This window comes from Drosophila serrata, unplaced genomic scaffold, assembly GCF_035046125.1.
Source record: "Drosophila serrata isolate PLE 108 unplaced genomic scaffold, ASM3504612v1 contig_291, whole genome shotgun sequence".
In the NCBI taxonomy this organism is placed as follows: domain Eukaryota; kingdom Metazoa; phylum Arthropoda; class Insecta; order Diptera; family Drosophilidae; genus Drosophila; species Drosophila serrata.
In genome coordinates, this window is record NW_028257189.1 from 381,664 (window position 1) to 405,112 (window position 23,449).

The following is a 23,449-nucleotide window of genomic DNA, read 5'->3' on the forward strand; positions in this document are numbered from 1 at the left end:
TGGTATCGGCGATTTAACATTGTCTCACAATCGGACCAAATTGGCAATGTCTCATAATCGAGCTGTTCCTCGCATTTTTGTTTAGTGACTGGGTCGACTCTATTTAATTCCAAATATATCAACATTGCGTTCGAAATTTTTGTATCATCTCCTATCGATAGCAGAGAACCGTAAATCGACGAAACAGTGTCGATAAGATTTCTCAAGGAGGATGCGGATTGATGCGATATTTTTGGAAGACTAAACAATGTTGAAATACTATTCATAAAGATGAGGCATTCGTTGTCGTAAACCTTTTTCAAACTGGCCATCGCCTTTTCGTAATTACTTTCGGTGACTTGGTAAGCTGTAATTGTTCCTAAAGCGTCACCAGAGAGACATGAAATTAAATGGTTAAATTTTTCGATAACTGGAATGCTGGCAACTTTATGAACCAAAGTTTCGAAGAGGCTAATAAAATTTTTAAATTCCGAATAATTTCCACTAAATTTTGGCAATGCCAAATTCGGAAGTCGCGCACGAGTTGGTGCTGCCGCAGCTGATCCTGGAGTTTCGCTGCTGGCTGCTGTCCTAATGGCAGGTAATAATGACATTAATTTTGCCTTAGTCACGATGCTAAGTTCTTCCAACTCTTCGCCATATTCATAGCCACTATCTATTTCTTCTATCTGTTCTTGTATTTGATTTGCCTTGTTAATTGAAGCATTTAAGTTTTCGAGTCGACATTTCAATTCTTCTTCTAAAATCGGAATCGAACCCTGTTCCAGCCGCTCGTTTAATCGGCGAATGGTTCTGACCCTACTTTGGAGCATGCTTTTTAACTCCTCCAGAAGAGATTTATTCTTTGTATCCTGGCTCATTTTTTAAAAATTTTTTTTTTTATTTTTCTTGGACGTTGATGCACTAAGGTCAGTACATTCAAGTGGCCCGTATGACACCAGGCACGTGCCTGTTAGGGTTAGGTGTTAGTAGGCGCGATGGAAAATATAGGACAGAATACGAGGAAAATTGACTACCGGCGTGCTGCCAGATTGTTAGCTTGCATGCTTACTAAGTGTGTTAGTATTAAAGATTTTAATTTGGGAAGGGTATCTACGTTAGAGATTAGTGTGTACAAATCATTATAATTTGCACATAGCACTCTAAAAGGTTCATGCAGTTCAAAGGAGGTTCTACAGTGGCGCAACACTAATGGGATATAGGATCTAGTAGTTCTACATGGTACATGGAAATTAAGCTGACTCAACAAGTCAGCACTTTCCACATCACCATGTATAAGGTTAAAAATAAAGGTTATCCCTAGCATCGTTCTACGATTGGCTAAGGACGGCAAGTTTATTAATTACGAATTAATTAAATTAATTTTCCCAAGAAGGATAATAATGGCCGAGAATTATTGTTTAAATCAGAAAGACGACGAAAGTATTAATTATAGCTTTCGAATCTAATAAAAATAATATCAAATAAACACTCAATTAAAAAGAACAAATTTATATATATATATATATAAATATTCTTTTTAATTTAATAAATATTTAATATTAATAATTAATTAATTAATATTACAAATTAATATTTTTATTTTGTTCGAAAAGTCTATTAAATATTTTTTCTGATAACAATAATTTATTTAATTGAAACGAGTCACGCAGTATCAATATTAATAGTGGGTGCAAGTGACGCCGAAAAGTGTATACCCGACAAATACAGGGTAGAGCGTCACTTGGCGGTCCGCCAATCAAATGATTGAAGAGAGTATACCCGACAAAAACAGGGTAGCGCGTCACTGGGCGGTCCGCTAATCTAAGCGCGCCAAACTAAGAGAGCGAAAACGAAAAAGTTCACCGCTGGAGCTGCTAGTATATAAGGCTTTATGTATTGGTGCGCAAGCTTGGATTAACTTCCCAACTATTAAAGCGAGTTCTCACGAGAGAGGAGGGGAAGGGGGCGACAGTGATTGCAATATTATACAATAAATAACATAAATAAATGTTGCGTCCGAGTGCGATTCAATATTATGTATGTATATATTTTAATTTTAGACAATATATAATTGAATAAATAAAACATGCAATCTTGCTCTACTATAAATACGTATGTGCCAAGAATTGAAAGCGAGGTGCAATATTTCAGCACAAGACAATAAACAATTAATTTATTTTACTCCAGCTTTCAATTTTTTGCACAAATACCTCTAATTGGTGATATCTATATATATATATAAATGTTCTGTTCGTGTCTACTTCCTTCATAGACTTGAAAAGTTCTAAACCGTTTAAGCCAAAATTTTTACACAACATGCGTTGAGGTTCCAGCTTGGTTATTGTCTACTTTTGATGTTGATAGCTTATCTGCGGTTGCGAATATATCAATTTTTTAAGCGTTTCCCCGTGCCCCTACTGCTGCGCCCTCTGCAGGCAGCCAGCTGAATCAAAGCATTTCCTGTCAATCATTCAAAACATATTGAAAGAAGAAATTGGAGATAAAAATTTTATTTTTTTTGTTCAGGTTCAGTAAGAAACGAAGTCATACCACCCAAGAAGTCGAGTTTGGGTCGTCGTACTCGCAATACAGAAGCAAACAGACGTAAGATTACGAATATGACTGACGAAGAACGGGCCTCCATCCGAGAGACTGAGCGGCTGAAAGCAATGCAGATGCACAACGAGGAATCAGCAGAAAGACGAGCAGATAGGCTTGAGAGAAAACGATTGAGAGTAAGGCAGTCGCGTTCTGCAGCAATCGATTTGATTCACTCTCAAAATAATGAACGCGACAGGGCAAGGGTAGCTGAAGCGCGTTTACAGCTTGCAGAAGATCAAAACCTGCAATACAATCGTCTTGCATTCAGATATAATGCAACTGTTGATTACAGCTCGAATCGCAATGTCGTTATTGGCCGGATGCATCAGGTCTGCATATACTGGCAGGCTCCTTCGATTGAATCAGACGAAACTTCGGTCCGAGAAATATATCCATTTGCGGGATGCTGTGATGAATGACCGTAATACAACCAACGTTGGAAAGCTCACGATTTTGCCATCCTCATACATACGCCACATGCAGGAATATGCTCAAGATGCCATGGCATATGTTCGTTGCTACGGCCGTCCAGACTTCTTTATCACCTTCACATGCAATCCAGCTTTGGACGAGATAGTACAGCTGTTATTTTCTGGACAATCATATAGAAATAGGCATGACATCACAGCCCGTGTTTTCAGACAAAAGCTCAAGTCACTGATGGATTTCATTGTAAAACATGGAGTTTTTGGATCTGTGCGGTGCTGGATGTATTCAGTAGAATGACAAAAGCGAGGATCGCCGCATGCGCACATACTGATTTGGCTGTATGATAAAATTACTCCAGACAAAATTGACGATGTTATATTCGCTGAGATTCCAAGGGCCGAGGTTGATACGGATTTGCATGAAGTTGTCATCAAGAACATGATCCATGGCCCTTGTGGTACCCTCAACCCATGTTCACCATGAATGGTAGACGGGAAGTGTTCCAAGCGATATCCTCGAGCATTTACAGCCAACACCGTAACAGGGGACGATGGATATCCTCTGTATAGGAGACGGTCAACTGAAGATGGAGGGATTTCGGCAACTTTAAACATGAGAATTGGTGATATTGAGGTAGACAATCGTTGGGTGGTTCCAAACTCACCACTATTGTCAAAATCATACAAAGCGCACATCAACGTTGAATATTGCAATTCCGTGAAATCGATTAAATATAACTGCAAGTACGTGAATAAAGGCAGCGATATGGCAGTTTTTGGTGTTCAGGCAGAAAATGGTGACAGCAATGCAGTACGAGTTGTCGATGAAATCTCTCAATTATGGCGAATTTTTTCGCTCCCAATTCATGAACGCTATTCACCTGTAGTTCACTTGGCAGTCAATTTGGAGAATGGTCAACGTGTCTATTTCACAGAACTAAATGTGCAAGAAAGAGCCCTGAATCCGCCTACGATAACTCTGACTGCCTTCTTCACCTTATGCCAGGAAGATGCTTTTGTCATAACCTTGATGTATTCAGAAGTGCCCTCTTAACAACAATATGCTACAGAGAAACGTGGCAGGGTACAGCTAGTAATATATAAATAAAGCTGATGTGTTTCTCTTCCAACTACTCCCGGGCTTTTTAATTCTAACCTCTTTGGGTTATAATTTCGTCTGCGACGTGGAAAATTTCTTTCTTTTTAGCATTGGTCCTTCGAGCCCGGCAATTTATTCTGATATAGATAAGTACAAGTTTTCTTCCGTCACTTTCTCGGTGTTGGTCTTCAAAAGTGGTCCGAACATTAAATTTTGGTCGCACTGCTGCAAGATAAATTTTTACTCGTGTCAACTCTAAGTTTGAGATATTCTGACTCAACGGTAGTTGAGAAATTCATATTACTCTTCGTCTTCAATGGTCAAAGTATTTGCGTTTGTGTCCGTTTTGTGTGCGCCAACAAATTTTTCTCTTTTTTGTTCCCCATTGCCCATCAACTTGCCAACGCTCTAAGCCTAAGGTGCAGCTGGCACCGTCTCTGCTGCTGTCGTTGCTTCCGCTTATGTTCTTAGTTCTTCCTTTGACGTTCTTTGTTCTCAATTAATGCTTATGACGATTATTTTAACCAATGGCCATATCTTATTACAATTGGTCAATGCATTGAGCTTTAATCTTCTTCCCATCTTAAACGCGGCTGTCCTCGGTCGCAACGTACAAGAGTATCAGACCGGGTTGTGTAGGCTTTTCCTGCATTTCTAGAAGGGGGGTTACGATTTCTGCTTACGTTTTCTTAGGAGTTCTGGGGCCATGCCTTTTATTACTACCAGGAGTATGATGGTAGCTAACAGAAACTGATCACTTTTGTGTTGTTGAGGTTTAGTTCTTTGACCATTCGAAGTGAGAGAACTTGTTCACGTTTCGTTTTTTCTACCATGAGTTAGAGGTTCAGGTTCGGCTATGTTGATTTCTTTTGATTTATACGTCACCTCGCCAATAGTAACCGTTTAGTTTCGGTATTTTATGATAAAAGAGGGATGTAGTTTTAGCTGCTTCCCATCTAGCGATACTGGCCAATTAAAAACGTTCAGCAGTATGGTGCCAGGTAGTATCTCCTCAAAATCGGGTATGTGCTTATTGTTAGTTATCTAACATTCTGGTTCTCTTACATTTCACAAGTATCGTTACTTAAATATAAAAATTTTTCTTAGTTACAAATAGCCTTATTAATATAGGATTCGCATGGTTCTGTTATAGCAAATAGCTAGTTCTAACATTCTAACAAAAGTTGGTTTTTTATATTGATTTTATATTTTGTCTGTTTTTATGGCTGCTAGGCTAATAATGTAAAGGAGGTCGTTACCGTCTGTGGCTTATTTGAACTTAGCAAATTCGAGTAATTCTTTAAAGTTCAAAAATAAGTTATTTTATTTTTTTTATTAAGATGTCTTCTACTATTGTGGTTTCTGTGGTTGTAAATACAAATGAATTTGCTGTGTTTGATTTCGCCCATTTAATTGAGTGTATTATATTTTATGTATTTCCTCTATTATCAATATCTTTCATCTTTTCAAGTGAACGGACGATTTTTTTTCTTGCGTTCTTGATTTGTGTTAATGTTTCCAAATAACCACCGCGATTAAATTAAATATTCTATTGTGTGTGCAACATCTTTACCTTCACCTTCACTTGTGCATGCAGCTTTTTTTTTTTTTTAATTGGTTTTGTTTCCCAATTTAGTTGTTCTGCCAGTGTTAACTTTTGCATATCTTCGTTTGGCTTTTGTTTGCGCCGTCGCGACACCTAAACGTTTTAGTTTTCTATCTTCCACGTTCTTCCGCTCTCTCGCTCTCGCTGTGCTGCTGCACCTCTTATCCATCGCTCTCTGTTGATCTACAAACGTTTCTGTACCGTGGTAAGTCTTAATTATGTCCGCTAATATTGTTTGTTTCGCAAAAACCTGCAAGGACTAAAATGCAGGTGATCTTACCATCGGCTGCTGGCTGTGCAACAACATCATGCAAGCCAAGCATATTGTTGTTGCAGCTCGGACGGTGGACGATGTTGGTAAAAACATCGGCTTGCGCTACTGTTGCGAGGCTTGTCGCGTGGTGGAAAGGGAGGTAGTGTCTTTCATACGGCAAACCCAGGACAGTTTTAAGAAAGTTTTATCGAGTTTTCGTATAACTCATGAAATGTTCTTGACGCTGAACACTAAATTTAATAGCCGTAGCGGTATTGGTGGGCAGCATGTAGCGGACCCCAACTACCCGCAACGGGCTCTCAGCAGCTCTGAGCGATTTTTAGAAGTACTTTAGTGACGTTAGTAAGTTGTTTGATTTGTTATATTGATTAATATATTGATAACTTTTGTCTACTATTGTTTTCTAATTGTTCATTTATCGTGATCTCTAAAATTTCGTAATTTGATGATCTGGTGTTCCTGCCAGCCATTTCTGCGCAGTACCTTTTGCCCTCTTTTGTCTCTTTCGAGTTTGGAGTCTGCAAAAATCGGTATGTAGCTGTTTTCATTCGTAAGAAAGATATGGGTTTAATGGGTGAGATGATGTGATTTTATGAAGTGATTCGTCCAATTTTAATTCGTACTTCTGTAAGTTACAAATGTAAATGATTTTAAAAGTTTTTTTTTTTAGATATTTTTCGAATGGGAATAATACTCACAGCCGAGCTTAATGCTCGTTCATTATTCATTACGATTATTTTCGACATATCAAAAGCAATACGCATTTTTCTTAGTGGATTCTTTATGTGTTCAGTTGCTCAGGACACTAGAATTATTACCTGTGCATTTTCAGAGAATTTATTGATACCTATTCGTACGTTTTGTTTTCCTGTAATGTATATGTCTATATTAAATTAATTTCTCGTGGGTAATGTGGGATAGGTGTTGGTTGGATTTCTCCTTTTGTGTGGTGTATGTCGTACTTTAATTCTTTACAAGTTTGACAGAGTTGAACAATGGCTTTAATTTTCTTTTGGGCCTGCCGAAAAACATAGTTCTTTAAATTTTGTTTTTTGTTTTCTTTTGCATCTCTATGGTCTCTTTTATGTTCAAGGGTGACAATTTCATTTTACTGTTATTCTGAACTTACGTCTTCTACTTTAATTTGCGAAAATCATATTTTGTATGATTTAAAATATGTAGGATTTATATTTTTTATTTTACCCATAACCTATTCAGATGTTAAAATTCCGTTTCAGTTTAAGGTTGAGTTTGTTCGTTAAAATTGCAATGATTTTTTCCTCCGTGTAGGAGTTTTGTTTTATGATATGCCTGGGATATGGAATGTAATTTCGTAATTATAAGAATCTGAATCTGTGGTCATTAAATATATTTGTTTTTTGAACGCGTTGATAAATGTTGAAAATATGATATTGTGTGATAAGCTTTCATAGCTGTGAACTGTTTCCGACGAATTTATTGAATTGATTTCTGCAAGGGCGCAAGACAATGCATCTGCTACTACATAAGCAACTCCAGGCTTGTACCTGATCTGGTGGATATATTTACCAACGATATCTCTCCAGCCTTTTAGCTTTAGGTTATGGCTATTTATACTATTTGAAAAACTCAAGGGCTGATGATCTGTGTATATTACTACTTTTGAATATCCATATAGATAATGTCTTAAACTTTTAAGGGCTCTAACATTTGCGAACATTTACCTTTTTGTTTGTAGCAGTTTTGTTATTGGTCTATGATTTTGTTCTAATACTGCACCAATTTTTTAGCTGAAAGCATGTGAAGTCAACTGGAATTCTTTTCCAAAATTTGGGTATGCAAAAGTTACATTCCTGGAGAATTTTTAAGTTTCTCGCCTGCCCCTCTAACTTCGTCTTAGATATACGTCCTTCTTCGCCTCTTAGGTGAATGGTTAAAAGCTTTGCTATTTTTGCATAGTCTTTTATGAAACGCCTCTAATAACCTGACACGTCAAAAAAGAAACGAAGGTCCTTTAATGTCCTTTCAGCATTTTGAACTATGGACAGAGTGATGAATTTAACCTCAAATGCACAGTCCACACAATTAACACATTTCAACTTACCATCTTAAAGTCAAATGCCTGCTATTGAATAATTTTCACAATACATCTAATTAATTTTATTGTTTCCAATCGAAATGTAAGGAAACGACTACTTCAAATATTGGTTATATATCAGAGATGGATTTCACCCTTTTTTGTTTAAGTTTTTCCTTCATTTTCTTGCTCTAAACCTCACGGAGTCCGAGACCTTTCCAACGAATGCAAAAGCGGGGAAATCGGTTCGTGCGTTCTGGAGTTAAATCGTCAGGAAGGAAAACCTGACCCAATTTTATATAGTAGATTGATAAAAAGATTTTGGTTTTGATTTTAGTTACTCAGAAATCGAAGGTTGAATCTTAAATAATTAGTAATTAATCCTAATCTTATGTCTTATTTTGTGTATAGAATTTTTAATTTTCTAAATTGCTTGTAATACTCAGTGTTATTCTTTTTAAGTACAGTTCAAACTATTCTTACAATAGTAACATTCCTCCGTGTGGTCTCATGACAATAGATTCGGCAGATTCCTTTTTCTCCCACTCTACGACGATTTCTGCCTAGTGTGGGTATACTTGGGGGCCACCACTATACCTATATCACGTTCCCTTCGAACGGGTACTTACCGGATCACAAAGATAACTGATGACCTGGTCATTAAACTAGGTACAAGTACTTTAAATAGGAGTAGCGACACTTTTTCGCACCTCTAGTTCGCTTTGTTTGGCGGACTTACTTGCCGAAACGTCGGGTTATCTTTTTCGAAGATATTAGCCAGGTCCCTGATCTGGTGCCAGTTAAAAATTATTAATTATTAAAAAAAATCTTAATTGAATTGAGTTGGATTAAGAACTAAATTTGCTTGAGCTATTGGCCGTTTCTAATTACAATTGGTCAATGCATAGATTTCTCAATTGATAGATGCCCTAGATGCCCTAGTCAAGTACGCTGAGCTTGCAGTCCACAAATAGGAACTCTGCTTAAAGTGTTTGGCACCAGGCCACAAGTGTCCACTCCTGCCCTAGTGCCACATCATCATACTTTGCTGCATCCAAGCAACTCCTCTAGTGTCCCGGTTCCTTTTGAACCTTCAAGCCCAGTATCCCCACTGTTCCTCGTTCTCCACTCAAAATATAACTTCTCCCGACTTCTTAAATTACTGTGTTCCCTAAAACGTTCAAAGCAAGCGTTCCACAGGCACTCACTCCTACCGTTGCAGAGTCTGAAGCGGAATACGAAATGCAAACAGTGCCTCAGGCTCAGTGCTAAAAAGAAGCATCGGGTCCCTCCGTATTCTTAGTTCACACCATTAAAGGGAAATTTCTAGTTTTTCAATCTCAGGATCCTTATCGGGCAGGATCGCCCACTAAAAACATGCCTCAGACCATCGCAGCAATTCTCGCAGATGTGATTCAGCTATTCTGATCAAGAAAGGAAGTTCCTACTACCAACTTCATGTTGTCAAAAGTTGGAAAATTTAACTAGCTGCTTCTCTTTACTTAAGTTGAACTAGTTAAACTTCAGGGCAAAACGTCGACTGTGGGTTAGCTGCACAGGAGACCGTAAGGGAGTGCTCCACATGATGCTTTAACCAATTCTATAGCACAAGTTCTACGTGCTTTCCATTCAACTCTAGAGCCACCCCGAACTGCATTTATTTTTTGTCTACAAATCGATTGCGAGAAAACTACTTTCCATCAGGGATGAGCATGATCTTAGCTGTGATCACTGGCCGCTTGTAGCAATCTTGGCTTCTTCTCCTTCTACTGTTGTCTCTAGAACCAGTCTGACTTCCAAGATTCACTGGATAGCTCTTTTGAGATTTTACCATCCTAAACACGAAGGATGACGTGGCTCCACCCATCAACACGATCCTTACAAGGATTGGGAATGCTGCTGCATTTGCTGAAAGCAGTCTTACGCCAAGACGTCATTGTGTGCTTTATTTTGAATTAGAGCGGTTAGTGTTTTGAAGAAGAGGCCTAGGCGTGAATAAACCAGCACATGTGACGTAAGGATTAACCGCTTGTTCCGGAGAATTTTTAACAGAGTACGGAACAAATTTTCGTTATTTAAGAATGAAGCTATGGATCGTATGCTGGATAACGTGACAGCTGATGCGAGCTCCAACTATGCCCTTTGGAAGCTGACTAGATCCAGATAAGGCAAACTACTCCCAAGTTTCTTGCCAAAAAAAAGGTTGTTACATGGACAAGATGCAAACAAGACAGAGTTTAGATATAGATAGATATAGATATAGATATAGATATAGATATAGATATAGATATAGATATAGATATAGATATAGATATAGATATAGATATAGATATAGATATAGATATAGATATAGATATAGATATAGATATAGATATAGATATAGATATAGATATAGATATAGATATAGATATAGATATAGATATAGATATAGATATAGATATAGATATAGATATAGATATAGATATAGATATAGATATAGATATAGATATAGATATAGATATAGATATAGATATAGATATAGATATAGATATAGATATAGATATAGATATAGATATAGATATAGATATAGATATAGATATAGATATAGATATAGATATAGATATAGATATAGATATAGATATAGATATAGATATAGATATAGATATAGATATAGATATAGATATAGATATAGATATAGATATAGATATAGATATAGATATAGATATAGATATAGATATAGATATAGATATAGATATAGATATAGATATAGATATAGATATAGATATAGATATAGATATAGATATAGATATAGATATAGATATAGATATAGATATAGATATAGATATAGATATAGATATAGATATAGATATAGATATAGATATAGATATAGATATAGATATAGATATAGATATAGATATAGATATAGATATAGATATAGATATAGATATAGATATAGATATAGATATAGATATAGATATAGATATAGATATAGATATAGATATAGATATAGATATAGATATAGATATAGATATAGATATAGATATAGATATAGATATAGATATAGATATAGATATAGATATAGATATAGATATAGATATAGATATAGATATAGATATAGATATAGATATAGATATAGATATAGATATAGATATAGATATAGATATAGATATAGATATAGATTATAGATATAGATATAGATATAGATATAGATATAGATATAGATATAGATATAGATATAGATATAGATATAGATATAGATATAGATATAGATATAGATATAGATATAGATATAGATATAGATATAGATATAGATATAGATATAGATATAGATATAGATATAGATATAGATATAGATATAGATATAGATATAGATATAGATATAGATATAGATATAGATATAGATATAGATATAGATATAGATATAGATATAAGGCAGGAGTGGACACTTGTGGCCTGGTGCCAAACACTTTAAGCAGAGTTCCTATTTGTGGACTGCAAGCTCAGCGTACTTGACTAGGGCATCTAGGGCATCTATCAATTGGGAAATCAATGCATTGACCAATTGTAATTAGAAACGGCCAATAGCTCAAGAAAATTTATTTCTCAATCCAACTCATTTCAATAAAAATTTTTTTTTTAATAATTAATAATTTTTAACTGGCACCAGGGGACCTGGCTAATATCTTTGAAAAAGATAAGTCCCGCGTCTTGCATCGGTCTGAAAAAAAACCCGACGTTTCGGCAAGTAACTCCGCCTAACAACGCGAACTAGAGGTGCGAAAAGGTGTCGCTACTCCTATTTAAAGTACTTGTAGCTATTTCAACGACCAGGCCATCAGTTATCTTCGTGATCCGTTAAGTACCCGTTCGAAGGGAACGTGATAAAGGTATAGAGGAGGCCCCCAAGTATACCCACACTAGGCAGAAATCGTCGTAGAGTGGGAGAAAAAGGAATCTGCCGAATCTATTGTCATGAGACCACACGGAGGAATGTTACTATTGTAAGAATAGTTTTAACTGTACTTAAAAAGAATAACACTGAGTATTACAAGCTATTTAGCCGTCAGCCGATAGGGTGCACAGGGGGATCAACGGATGACTGTGTCATCTGCCGTAACTGTGTACACCATCGGTAGTGCGACTATACTCTCCAAGCGAGGGCGGCTGGAAGCAGGTCCCCAGTCGAGGCTCGACCGGGTATGCTGACCAATTGTAGTCGGGCGGACTTAGGCAGTCTTTAATCAAGCCTCCCCTCAAGTCAGGTGTGTGATGCGACCCGTGCACACTGACTTCCAGGTTCGCAGCTGAGGGGTAATTCCAAGCTGTGTCTGCACGGAGCCTTCCCAGGGCCAGGCAACCCTGGGTCGTAAGTGGCCTTGCCGCAGTTTTGGGGCGAAGCTGCGGTCGACCTGTATTCAAAGCCCCAAACCCCCTCTGGCCCGCTGCGCTTGCAGGTCGAGCAAAGCGGGCGTTCATGATATGCTATGAATAATTCAAACCGAGCTTCGGAACTCCTGGGAGAGGATAAACCCCAAAAACTGTCAACGATGGACGAGAAGGAGATGCAGAGGCCGAGACTGGTCGCTGCATCTCACATTGTATCGGAGACCGACGAAGAAGAGTCGCAATCCGAGAGGAGGGCGAGTAGCACTCCCCAACCGAAACACACAGGTGGGGCTCAGCTGAGCACCACCTCAGAGATAGAGAAATTTTCTCACCATCAGAGACGAGCGAGGGTTAACAGAGCCCGCTTCGTTCTCGGCAAGATAGCCAAGAATGAGGCTGAGGGCAAAACTGACCCTCGGGATGCCGAGGACAAGGCCAAATTCCTTGCGGAGATCGCGGAATATGAGAATTACAAAGCGGCAAACCCGGCGGCGTTCCAGCCCTCGAAGGCAAAGCGAATTCACTCACAGGAAGTGAGCGAAAGCGCGCCTAAGAGAGCGAAGGACCCACAGGGTAAGCTGCGTGCGACGAACTTTGTCAGCCAGGCAAAGAAGTTTAGCGAGGTGGCCAGAGACAGTCTGGCTATGGCACTGGTGGACGAGCTCCATGACGACGGTCGCCTGCTGTCGGAGAAGTGGGAGGAGATCGAGGCCAAATTGGCCCACATGGTGACCGACAGGTTGGTTAGCATGCCGACCGGCCCTATCCCCTCCTTCGACTCCTCAGACGTGGTCAGAGGGCACCGGGTCATCAGGTGCGACGACGGGTTCTCCCGAAGCTTCCTGGCGGAGTGTGTGGCTAAGATCAGCGACACATGGGCTGGCCTTAAGATTAGGCTAGTCCACGCCAGGGAGATCCCAAGGAGACCCAGAGCTCGCATCTGGTTACCAAAGGGCCAAACTGACCATGCTAGGGTGATCGCCTGTCTGAAGGCCCAGAACCCAGACATACACACAGAGGACTGGACCATCCTCAGAGCAGAGCAGGAGATGAAGGCGAGTCAGCCTTTCCTCCTGCTGATTAACCAGCAATGTCTGCCCCAGCTGGAGGCAAACGACCACAAGGTCAGGTACGGCATCAGGAAGGCCAAGATTAAGGTCTTCTTGGCCGAGCCGGACGAGATTCTGGAGGAGGTCGATGACACCAACAAATTGTTGGAAGACAAATCTCCCGACGCTACCCCCACCAACATCGATGTCGAGAATCGTGCAGATTAACCTGAAGCGCAGCTCGCACGCTTCACCTAATCTCACGATCCTTCTAAGGGAGAAGGATATCGACATCGGTCTGATACAGGAGCCTTGGACCAGGGACGGGCAAGTCGCTGGACTGAGAATCCAAGGATACACACTACTGTGCACAAACTCGGATGGTAGGTCGAGGGCTTGCATTGTAATCAATAATCATTTTAACGCTTTCCTCTGTCCCAATCTCAGCACACCTGACCTAGCAGTGGCCAGATTCGTGGCGGCGGATGGGAGCGGAGTCACCCTATCATCTGCGTACATGGCCCATGACGAGCCGGCCCCGCCTGAGCCGGTAGTCAAGCTGCTGCAATGGGCGGAAGTGACGAAGACGACCCTGGTGCTCGGGTGTGATGCGAACGCAAGACACACGCTCTGGGGGAGTTCGGAGACTAACGAAAGAGGTGAGTCACTCTTTGATAATATTATCTGTAGAAACGTAACAATATGTAATAAGGGCAATACGCCGACCTTCATCTTTCCGAGTACGGAAAATTTTCAAGGTTTGGAAGAGGTGTTAGACCTCACATTACATATAGAGCAGAACAATTACAGGGTCGAGAACTGGAGGGTATCGACAGAACACTCCTTCTCAGACCATAGGTACATTTTCTTTGAATTAACGACACCAGTTCGTGAAGGACACTGCGGCACAGAGCGCAGTAAGACTGAAGGCGAGCAATTGCTATTGCAGTGGCATTAACACAGACGTTAAGACCGACTACATGATCGCGGAAATGAAATTCGGGAATGCATTCTCGACATCATACCCATCAAGGGAAGACTGGAGTAGGGGCATAGTAGTAGAGGAGAACGAGGTGTCCCTCTACACCGATGGCTCAATAATGAGCTGCGGCGTAGGGGCTGGGATCTTCGCTGAAAATTGGAGAATTGAACAGGCTTTTAATCTCTCTAACTCAGCGACGGTCTTTCAGGCTGAGTTACTAGCCATAAGGGAAGCAGTCGAACTTTCCTTAAGGCAGGACCTCAGGGGCAAAAGAGTTCGAATCTACTCGGATAGCCAAGCGGCTATAAAATCCCTATCTGCCGTGCAAACGAATTCACGACTTGTGGCAGAATGCAAGAAGGCCCTTAATAGATTTGCCGACAAAAATAAGGTACAAGTAACATGGGTACCGGGACACAACGAGATCCCAGGAAATGAGAAGGCAGACGAACTAGCCCGTGCAGGCTCGGCAGGGCTAAGTTCTGACTTCGAATTATCGATCTCCCTAAACGCGATCCAGACAAGGATCCATGACCACTTTAGGCAGATAGCCAATGAAGAATGGCAAAGCAAGAGTGATCACAGAAGGTCAAGGGAATGCTGGCCGAGGTACGACGAAAAACGAACCAGGGAACTGCTATCCAACAGCAAGCGGGATATCAGCAGGTTCACGGCACTCACCACGGGACATTGGGCGATCGGTTCGCACGCAATGAAGTTGGGACTGCCACACAACGCAATCTGTAGAAGCTGTAAGCTACCTACAGAGCAAGAGACACCGGAACATCTGCTATGCTTCTGCCCAGCGCTAAACCACATCAGATTTCGCCACTTCGGTGCCTACCAGATGGAGTCACTGAGAAACATAGGAAAGCTGGAAGTTTCGGCAATCCTAGGTTTCCTGGCTGACTCTGGATGGTACTGATAGTGTATAATCAACAACAAACAGAGGGAGTGAAACAAAAAGGAGCTTATCTCTAATTGGAGGCCCCAGCAATGGGCCTCACCACTGCAACCTACCCTACCTATACACAAAATAAGACACAAAATTCGGATTAATTACTAATTATCTTAGATTCAACCTTCGACTTCTGAGTAACTAAAATCAAAATCAAAATCAAAGGCGAGAAACTTAAAAATTCTCCAGGAATGTAACTTTTGCATACCCAAATTTTGGAAAAGAATTCCAGTTGACTTCACATGCCTCCAGCTAAAAAATTGGTGCAGTATTAGAACAAAATCATAGACCAATAACAAAACTGCTACAAACAAAAAGGTAAATGTTCGCAAATGTTAGAGCCCTTAAAAGTTTAAGACATTATCTATATGGATATTCAAAAGTAGTAATATACACAGATCATCAGCCCTTGAGTTTTTCAAATAGTATAAATAGCCATAACCTAACGCTAAAAGGCTGGAGAGATATCGTTGGTAAATATATCCACCAGATCAGGTACAAGCCTGGAGTTGCTTATGTAGTAGCAGATGCATTGTCTTGCGCCCTTGCAGAAATCAATTCAATAAATTCGTCGGAAACAGTTCACAGCTATGAAAGCTTATCACACAATATCATATTTTCAACATTTATCAACGCGTTCAAAAAACAAATATATTTAATGACCACAGATTCAGATTCTTATAATTACGAAATTACATTCCATATCCCAGGCATATCATAAAACAAAACTCCTACACGGAGGAAAAAATCATTGCAATTTTAACAAACAAACTCAACTTAAACTCAAACGGAATTTTCACATAAGTAGAAGACGTATGGGAGTCAGGCCCGAGTTGGTAGTTCTAAATGCGAGCACCCTCGATTCATTTGATATCAAACCAGTTTAACAAAATGACATTCACATTCCACTTCGCGATATATACCGATTCGGCGCAATGAATTAGGAAATCTATGGTCACTCTGCGAGTTTCCGGTCTCTTTCTTTTTCAACGTGGGGCGATCGAGTGCAGTCAATTTTTGGCACAACCAAATTTTAAATCCGCAGGCATCGTAAGGATATACCCCGACTAATTTGCAGTAACTACTGCCAAACGGTTATCTTTGTATATATTCCCTACTGCTGGTAAGCTTTCAAGCGCGATCGTTCGGAAGTGTAAAATAAAAATAGCATGCTGCTCGCCGGAAAGTTGAAGAGTGCATTTCCTATTGGGTGCACAGCGAAGGCTGGGCATTAATCTTGGCAGCCAACCCTGCCACGTGGGTCGGGCTGCAAAATCAGAATAACAATAGTTCGATCACAACCAAAGCATTCACCGCGTGTATCAGGAAGCCCGACGTTCCATTTTTGTTGCGAATCGAAAACAATCGCCAAGCCGCGTGAATTGGTGTCCCCTTCTGCGTTTATTGCTGCGATCGAGGAGCCACTCTTACTGAAAGAACACGTGCCATCTCTTTAGCATCGTCCGATCTCGCCTTCTATGTCGCACTCACTTATTGGGCGTGATCCCCTGGTCAGCTGGTCATCGGTTCCTATCACGCTGACAAACTGCTCCATACTTGGCCGCACCGGTTGCATGGAGCAACCAACCGAAAACCCCAACCAAATTCCATCTGTCCTATCAGAATACTGGGCTTACGCAGCAAGCTAGCTTCTCTTTTGCATCCCAGGTAATTGTGTTTTTTGAAACCTTGGTGAAGCCGGAGATACTCTGCTCCGAAATTCTTTTGGGTAAGTACACAATTTATAGATTTGACCAGCATTTCCAGCGTGGAGGTGGAGTTTTAATTGCCGTTGACTCCTGCCTTATCTTGGAACTAGTAGTATCTGAAGATTTCACGGATATAAAATTTATATCTGTGAAACTAGTAGGTAGTTTTATTAATATCTATTGTTCGTATATCCCGTAATCGTCTAAAGATTCAACTTATTGGAAACACCTTTCGCCAATTCGGGGCGTTTCCAAAAGGCTTTCAGATAGGGACCAACTAGTGGCTTTGAGGAACTTTAATATATCTAGAGCTCATTGGTCTTCTGATGGTGTGACAAATGTCCTTTAGACTGTGGCCCATTACCTCATAGATAGGCTTGCTTGATTTGTCTTTATCTCAAGTTACCCATGTGCATAGCTCATCAATCCGCTTACTTGATATGTGCTTCGCCCCTGATCCTGTTGGCGTAAACCTTAGTAGAGTTACTTCATTGACGCAATGTGAAGATCCTTACCACCCAATTGTCAAAATGATCATAGGAATTAAACCTAATCGAAAAGCATACAAAGTCCGCTGTTTTTGAAAAGCTGACTACCAAAAGATAAGTACTTTTGGATAGAGACCAATTGCTACTCCTAGATGATTTTAACATCCCTGGGGCTATCTGGTCCTCAAATAATTCCACAAATACCCTCCTGACCTTTACCCAATTTGATTTTATTGTTGGCTTGTGCGACATTTCGCTGTCTTAAGTCAACCATGTACGAAATTTCTTAGAGCTCTTGCTTGATCTTTGATCCGGCGAGAGTCAGTTTAGCCAGGTTGGCGCCTCTGACGCAATTCGATGATCCCTATTATCCTACTTTCCATGTGACTCTAGACATTGGGTCTGGCTTACCGAAAGTATCTGACCGTCCAGTTAAAAAGTCCGCTGTTTCCGAAAGACGGATTTTGAACGGCTGAATCATTTTATTTCATAATTTAATTTTTCTGATCTATACATGGATATTTTTTATAATACCATGAATTTATTTTTTTTATTGAATGTGTTCCGTTATACTATCCGGCAATCTCGAATAAGCCTCCGTGGTTTACTCAAGAGTTGTGCCGCTTTAAAAATAAAAAATATAGGCTGTGTACTATATTTAAAATCTTCGGTTTGCAATCTGCCCTTTCCTCTTATTTATCTCCTCGGTCAAGCTTTACCGTGCTTAACTCGCAGGATTATAAAAACTATTTGATTAGGGTTAGAGATTGATGTAGAGTCCAGTTATTGCAGGGTCCAGTTCTCTCAGGACCAAAAACAGTTTTTTGATTTCGTTAACACTAAACGTAAGCCTAAAACAAATCCTTCCACGATTTCATTTGAAAACACTACGGCAATCGCAGATCAAAGAACTTAACTCTGCTAACCACTTCCTTCTTGTTAGGAAACTAGATTTAATGGGACTCGCAGGTGATCTTCTTAGTTGGATCTCAAATTATCTGAATGGCAGTACGCAAAAGACTAACTTATCTAAGGTTCTCCGGGTTACTTCTGGCATCCCGCAATGTAGCCATTTGCCTGCCTAAAATTCTGACTAACTCCAAAAAACTTATGTAAGCTGACCATTTAAACGGCTCGAAATTCAAGCTAATGACATTCTCTCGTGTCTTTCCTAAGCTTTCCACTTACACGCTAAACTGCTGCTCTTTGGAAAGAATTAATTTAGTTGATGATTTGGGCGTCCGCTTGGACCCTAAGCTTGCCTTTATCGATCATATTTCGTCTATAGTGAATATAGACAGGGGAGTTCTTGGATTTATTAAACGGAAGTCGAAAGAAATCAATGACCTCTATACTAAATCCTCATGTCCTTCTTTAGTTCGTCCTATCCTAGACTGTGGATCTTGCGTTTGGAGCCCTCAGTACGGTGTCCATAGCAAACCCATCGAGTCGGTTCAATAGAACTTTTTACTTTTTGCTCTATGCGGTTTAAATTGGGATGCAAACCAAAGATTGCCTATTACTCAAATAGACTCCCATTAATAAACTTACCGTCCTTAGCCAATAGTAGAACAATTCTAGGAAGAACCATTATTTATAAACTTATCCATGGTGATGTCGAAAGTGCTGACTTGTTGAGCCAGCTTAATTTCCACGTACCATGTAGAACTACTAGATCCTCTATAACATTAGTGTTGTGCCACTGTAGGACCTTCTTTGAACTGCATTAACCTTTTAGAGTCTTATGTGCAAATTATAATGATTTGTACACACTATTCTCGAACGTAGAAAGTCTCCCGAAATTAAAATCTTTTATACTAGCACACTTCGTAAACAGGCAATCAAACAACCCGGCAGCACGCCGTTAGTTAATTTCCTCGTATTCTGTCCTTTATTTTCCATCGCGCCTACTAACACCTAACCCAAACAAGCACGTGCCTGATGTCATACGGGCCACTTGAGTGTATTGAGCGTAGTGCATCAATGTCCATTATATATGCTTAACGACTCTCTTGTTGTCGATCTAGATGTCCGACTAGATCCTAATCTTTCGTTCTCCGAGGTTATTTATCACATGGTGATCAAAGCAATAGGCTTGCTGGGATTTATTAGTTTGCCCTCTATTGAAGTTTGGTTCTTGTGTTTTGAGTCCTCTATTTAGAGTATATAGCAACCGCATTAATCTGTCCAAAAGAATTTTTTACGGTTTGCCCTCCGAGGCTTAACAAGAGATGCTGACTTAATATTGCCGTCTTACTCTAGTACACTTCTCCTAATTTCTTTCTTTCTCAATTCAAATTTTATTACATGTAGAATAAACTCGTAATGTATCCTAATTTTCCTCGTTCTATTACCTATTTTCCTTCTCTCATGTCTATGTAGTACTTAAACGTGCCGTACGTCACAAGCTGTGCCCCTCGGTCGGTTAGGCGTTAAGTGGCAGTGGGATTCGCTCGCACTGAGGGCTCCAAGCGCAAGATCCATACTCCAAGACGAACTTATTAAAAAACAAGAAAGGAAGCTAACTGCGGCACGCCGAAGTTTGTATACCCTTGCAGATAGAACTTCCTTGACTAGGAATCCATACAATATAAATTATATATATTTGTGTTAAAAACAATGAAGTAATACCTGCTTTCATTTCATTCACCTATACATATTATATTTGCAGTTTTACATTCCCAGATTTGCATTTTTCCTCAACATCAAACGATCGTTTGTATGGGACCTTATGATATAGTCGTCTGATTTTCATGAAATTAGACCCAAAGTTTAAAACTAATATAAAATGGCTATACCTTAAATTTGATGAAAATCAGTTGAAAACTGAAAAAGTTATAATTTTAATTGTATTAATTTCTCGATCGTTCCTATGGGAGCTATATGATATAGAAGTCAGATTTTTATAAAATTTTACACAAAATTTTAGAGTATAATAAAATGGCTATATCTTAAAGTTGATGAAAATCTGTTGAAAACTGAAACATATAGAAGGCTAACCAGAAAGTTTCATTCAGATAGCTTCAAAACTGAGAGACTAGTTTGCGTAGAAACGGACAGAAGGACAGACGGACAGACGGACAGACGGACATGGCTAGATCGACTCGGCTGTTGATCCTGATCATGAATATATATACTTTATATAGTCGGAGGTGCCTCCTTCACTGCGTTGCAACCTTCTGACTGAAATTATAATACCCTGCAAGGGTATAAAAATATATATATATATGACATAGGAGTCATTGAATTCTGTCGACCACCGTTTAATTAGTCCCAACACACCCCTGGCTCTATTCACCATAGACAAAATATGATCGAAAAAGTCAAGTTTAGGGTCCAAGCGGACGGCCAAATCATCAGCTGAACTCCAATGAGCAGCAGTTCAGCGTGTAAGTTGCAAGCTTGGGAACGACAAGTTTGAAAATTATTGAGATCTGTTTGTAAATCCAACTGGCAGGCGACTTCCTTGTATTGCACGCAAAGCTTGACGTCATTAGCGTACATGAGCACTCTGGAGTTAGTCAAGACTTTGGGCAGGTCATTTATAAATAATGTAAACAATAAGGGTCATAATGGCTTCCTTGCGGGACACCAGATATGGATATGGATATGGATATGGATATGGATATGGATATGGATATGGATATGGATATGGATATGGATATGGATATGGATATGGATATGGATATGGATATGGATATGGATATGGATATGGATATGGATATGGATATGGATATGGATATGGATATGGATATGGATATGGATATGGATATGGATATGGATATGGATATGGGTATGTATGGGTATGGTATGGGTATGGGTGTGGGTATGGGTATGGGTATGGGTATGGGTATGGGTATGGGTATGGGTGTGGGTATGGGTGTGGGTATGGGTATGGGTGTGGGTATGGGTGTGGGTATGGGTATGGGTATGGGTATGGGTATGGGTTGTGGGTATGGGTGTGGGTATGGGTGTGGGTATGGGTGTGGGTATGGGTGTGGGTATGGGTGTGGGTATGGGTATGGGTATGGGTGTGGGTATGGGTGTGGGTATGGGTGTGGGTATGGGTGTGGGTATGGGTATGGGTGTGGGTATGGGTGTGGGTATGGGTGTGGGTATGGGTGTGGGTATGGGTGTGGGTATGGGTGTGGGTATGGGTATGGGTGTGGGTATGGGTGTGGGTATGGGTGTGGGTATGGGTGTGGGTATGGGTATGGGTGTGGGTATGGGTGTGGGTATGGGTGTGGGTATGGGTATGGGTGTGGGTATGGGTGTGGGTATGGGTGTGGGTATGTGGGTATGGGTATGGGTATGGGTGTGGGTATGGGTGTGGGTATGGGTGTGGGTATGGGTGTGGGTATGGGTGTGGGTATGGGTATGGGTATGGGTATGGGTATGGGTATGGGTATGGGTGTGGGTATGGGTGTGGGTATGGGTATGGGTATGGGTATGGGTATGGGTATGGGTATGGGTATGGATATTGGTACCTGCTTATAAGAATTACAGGGTGCGGCCCGAAAACTTGCTGATTTGTTTTTCGCGCCAAGCGGCGGGGAGTGGTCGGGTAAGGGTGGGGAGTGTTCATGTTTTAGGGGACTTCCTGATGTTTTGTCTAATTTGCAGTCAGTCGACATCATGCATTCGACGAAAGAGCAGCGCGCATTTGCCTTGCGAGGCTTACTTTTCCAACGGTCGTTCCGTAATTGCCACTCAACTCAACATTAATCCTGCAGGTCGCGTTCCTGGCCGCATTCGATTTTTTCGTGGGTGAAAACATTCAGGGAGAGCGGGAATGTGACAAGTCCCATCCAGCTCATCGGAGAATAACATTCGGCAAGCAATCGCAAAGATACCCGTCGATATGCTTGAGAGAGTTCGAGCTGAGTTTCGAAAATCGGGTATTTCAGTGCATTGAAAACGGCGGCCATCACTTGTCCGATGTAATCTTCAAAACTGTGTAATAAAAACTTCAGAGGGTGTGTTACAAGAATAAAAAAAATTTGGAATGATATGTCAACTATTTTGTTTTTTATAACCTTCTAAAATCAGCAAGTTTTTGTGCCGCACCTGTACAAAAATCTATGGTTATTTAAGTTCAAATATATCATTTATTTAACAAGAAGTCTGAAAACAAATAAAAAATATATATCCTACCTGCAATTTATTTATTTTTAAATAAAACCGACACAGAAAGGACTTGACCCGATATGTCATAAAAGCACTACCATGTCGGGCAATCCCGAAAAGATTGTATACTTTTCCATTAGTTAGGTATAGACCAGCGTCGTACGTTATGAAAAGAGGCCTCTGGAAAAGTTGAATGTTAGATTTCGATCAAAATAATTTGTTCATGCATACCATTGATATGCTTTCTTTCATATCAGGTAATTGAAGGTGTTCTATACCAAGAGTTTGTAAGTGCGATAGAACCATAGCTGTTACGACATCAACTTCCTCATTGATAGTAGTCCATCCAATTTCATCGTTTTTTATATAATCTGAGTCATTTCCAAGCCGCAACCTTGGAATACAATAAAAAATTTAAAATAATCGCTTTAAAACGTGGATCAAATATCACATATCATTTATCACAGTTTTAAATATGTGACGATTAAGACTCTCTCTCCCTTTAACATAATATATAGTCTATATATATGCCAACGGCAGCGCAGTCGCATGCCAATTTTATGTACTTAGGCTAAGTTCACCAAATTATTTTGAATAAAATACATTCTGAAAATGAAAACTTATGAGCACAGACGTGCTAACCAAATTTAACAATAAATAAAATAATACACCACCTATTTTTTAATTTACCGGCTCTAGTTTTGTCTTGGATAAGACGATAACAT

General features: G+C 39.9%; 1 protein-coding gene across 4 annotated transcripts in view; it reads right to left on the reverse strand.

Annotated features, from left to right (window-relative positions):
* LOC110179908 (uncharacterized) overlaps positions 1–23,147 on the reverse strand; it is a 129,075-nt gene extending 105,928 nt beyond the window's left edge. For all 4 annotated transcript variants that reach the window (XM_086836630.1, XM_086836629.1, XM_086836632.1 and 1 more), the window contains exons 1-2: positions 22,956–23,147; positions 22,752–22,904 (exon numbers count right to left, since the gene is read on the reverse strand). In XM_086836630.1, coding sequence (XP_086692756.1) covers positions 22,752–22,904; positions 22,956–23,030 — 228 coding nt within the window. In that variant the 5' untranslated portion in view covers positions 23,031–23,147. The remainder of the gene's footprint in view (positions 1–22,751; positions 22,905–22,955) is intronic.
* Positions 23,148–23,449: the final 302 nt, after the last annotated feature.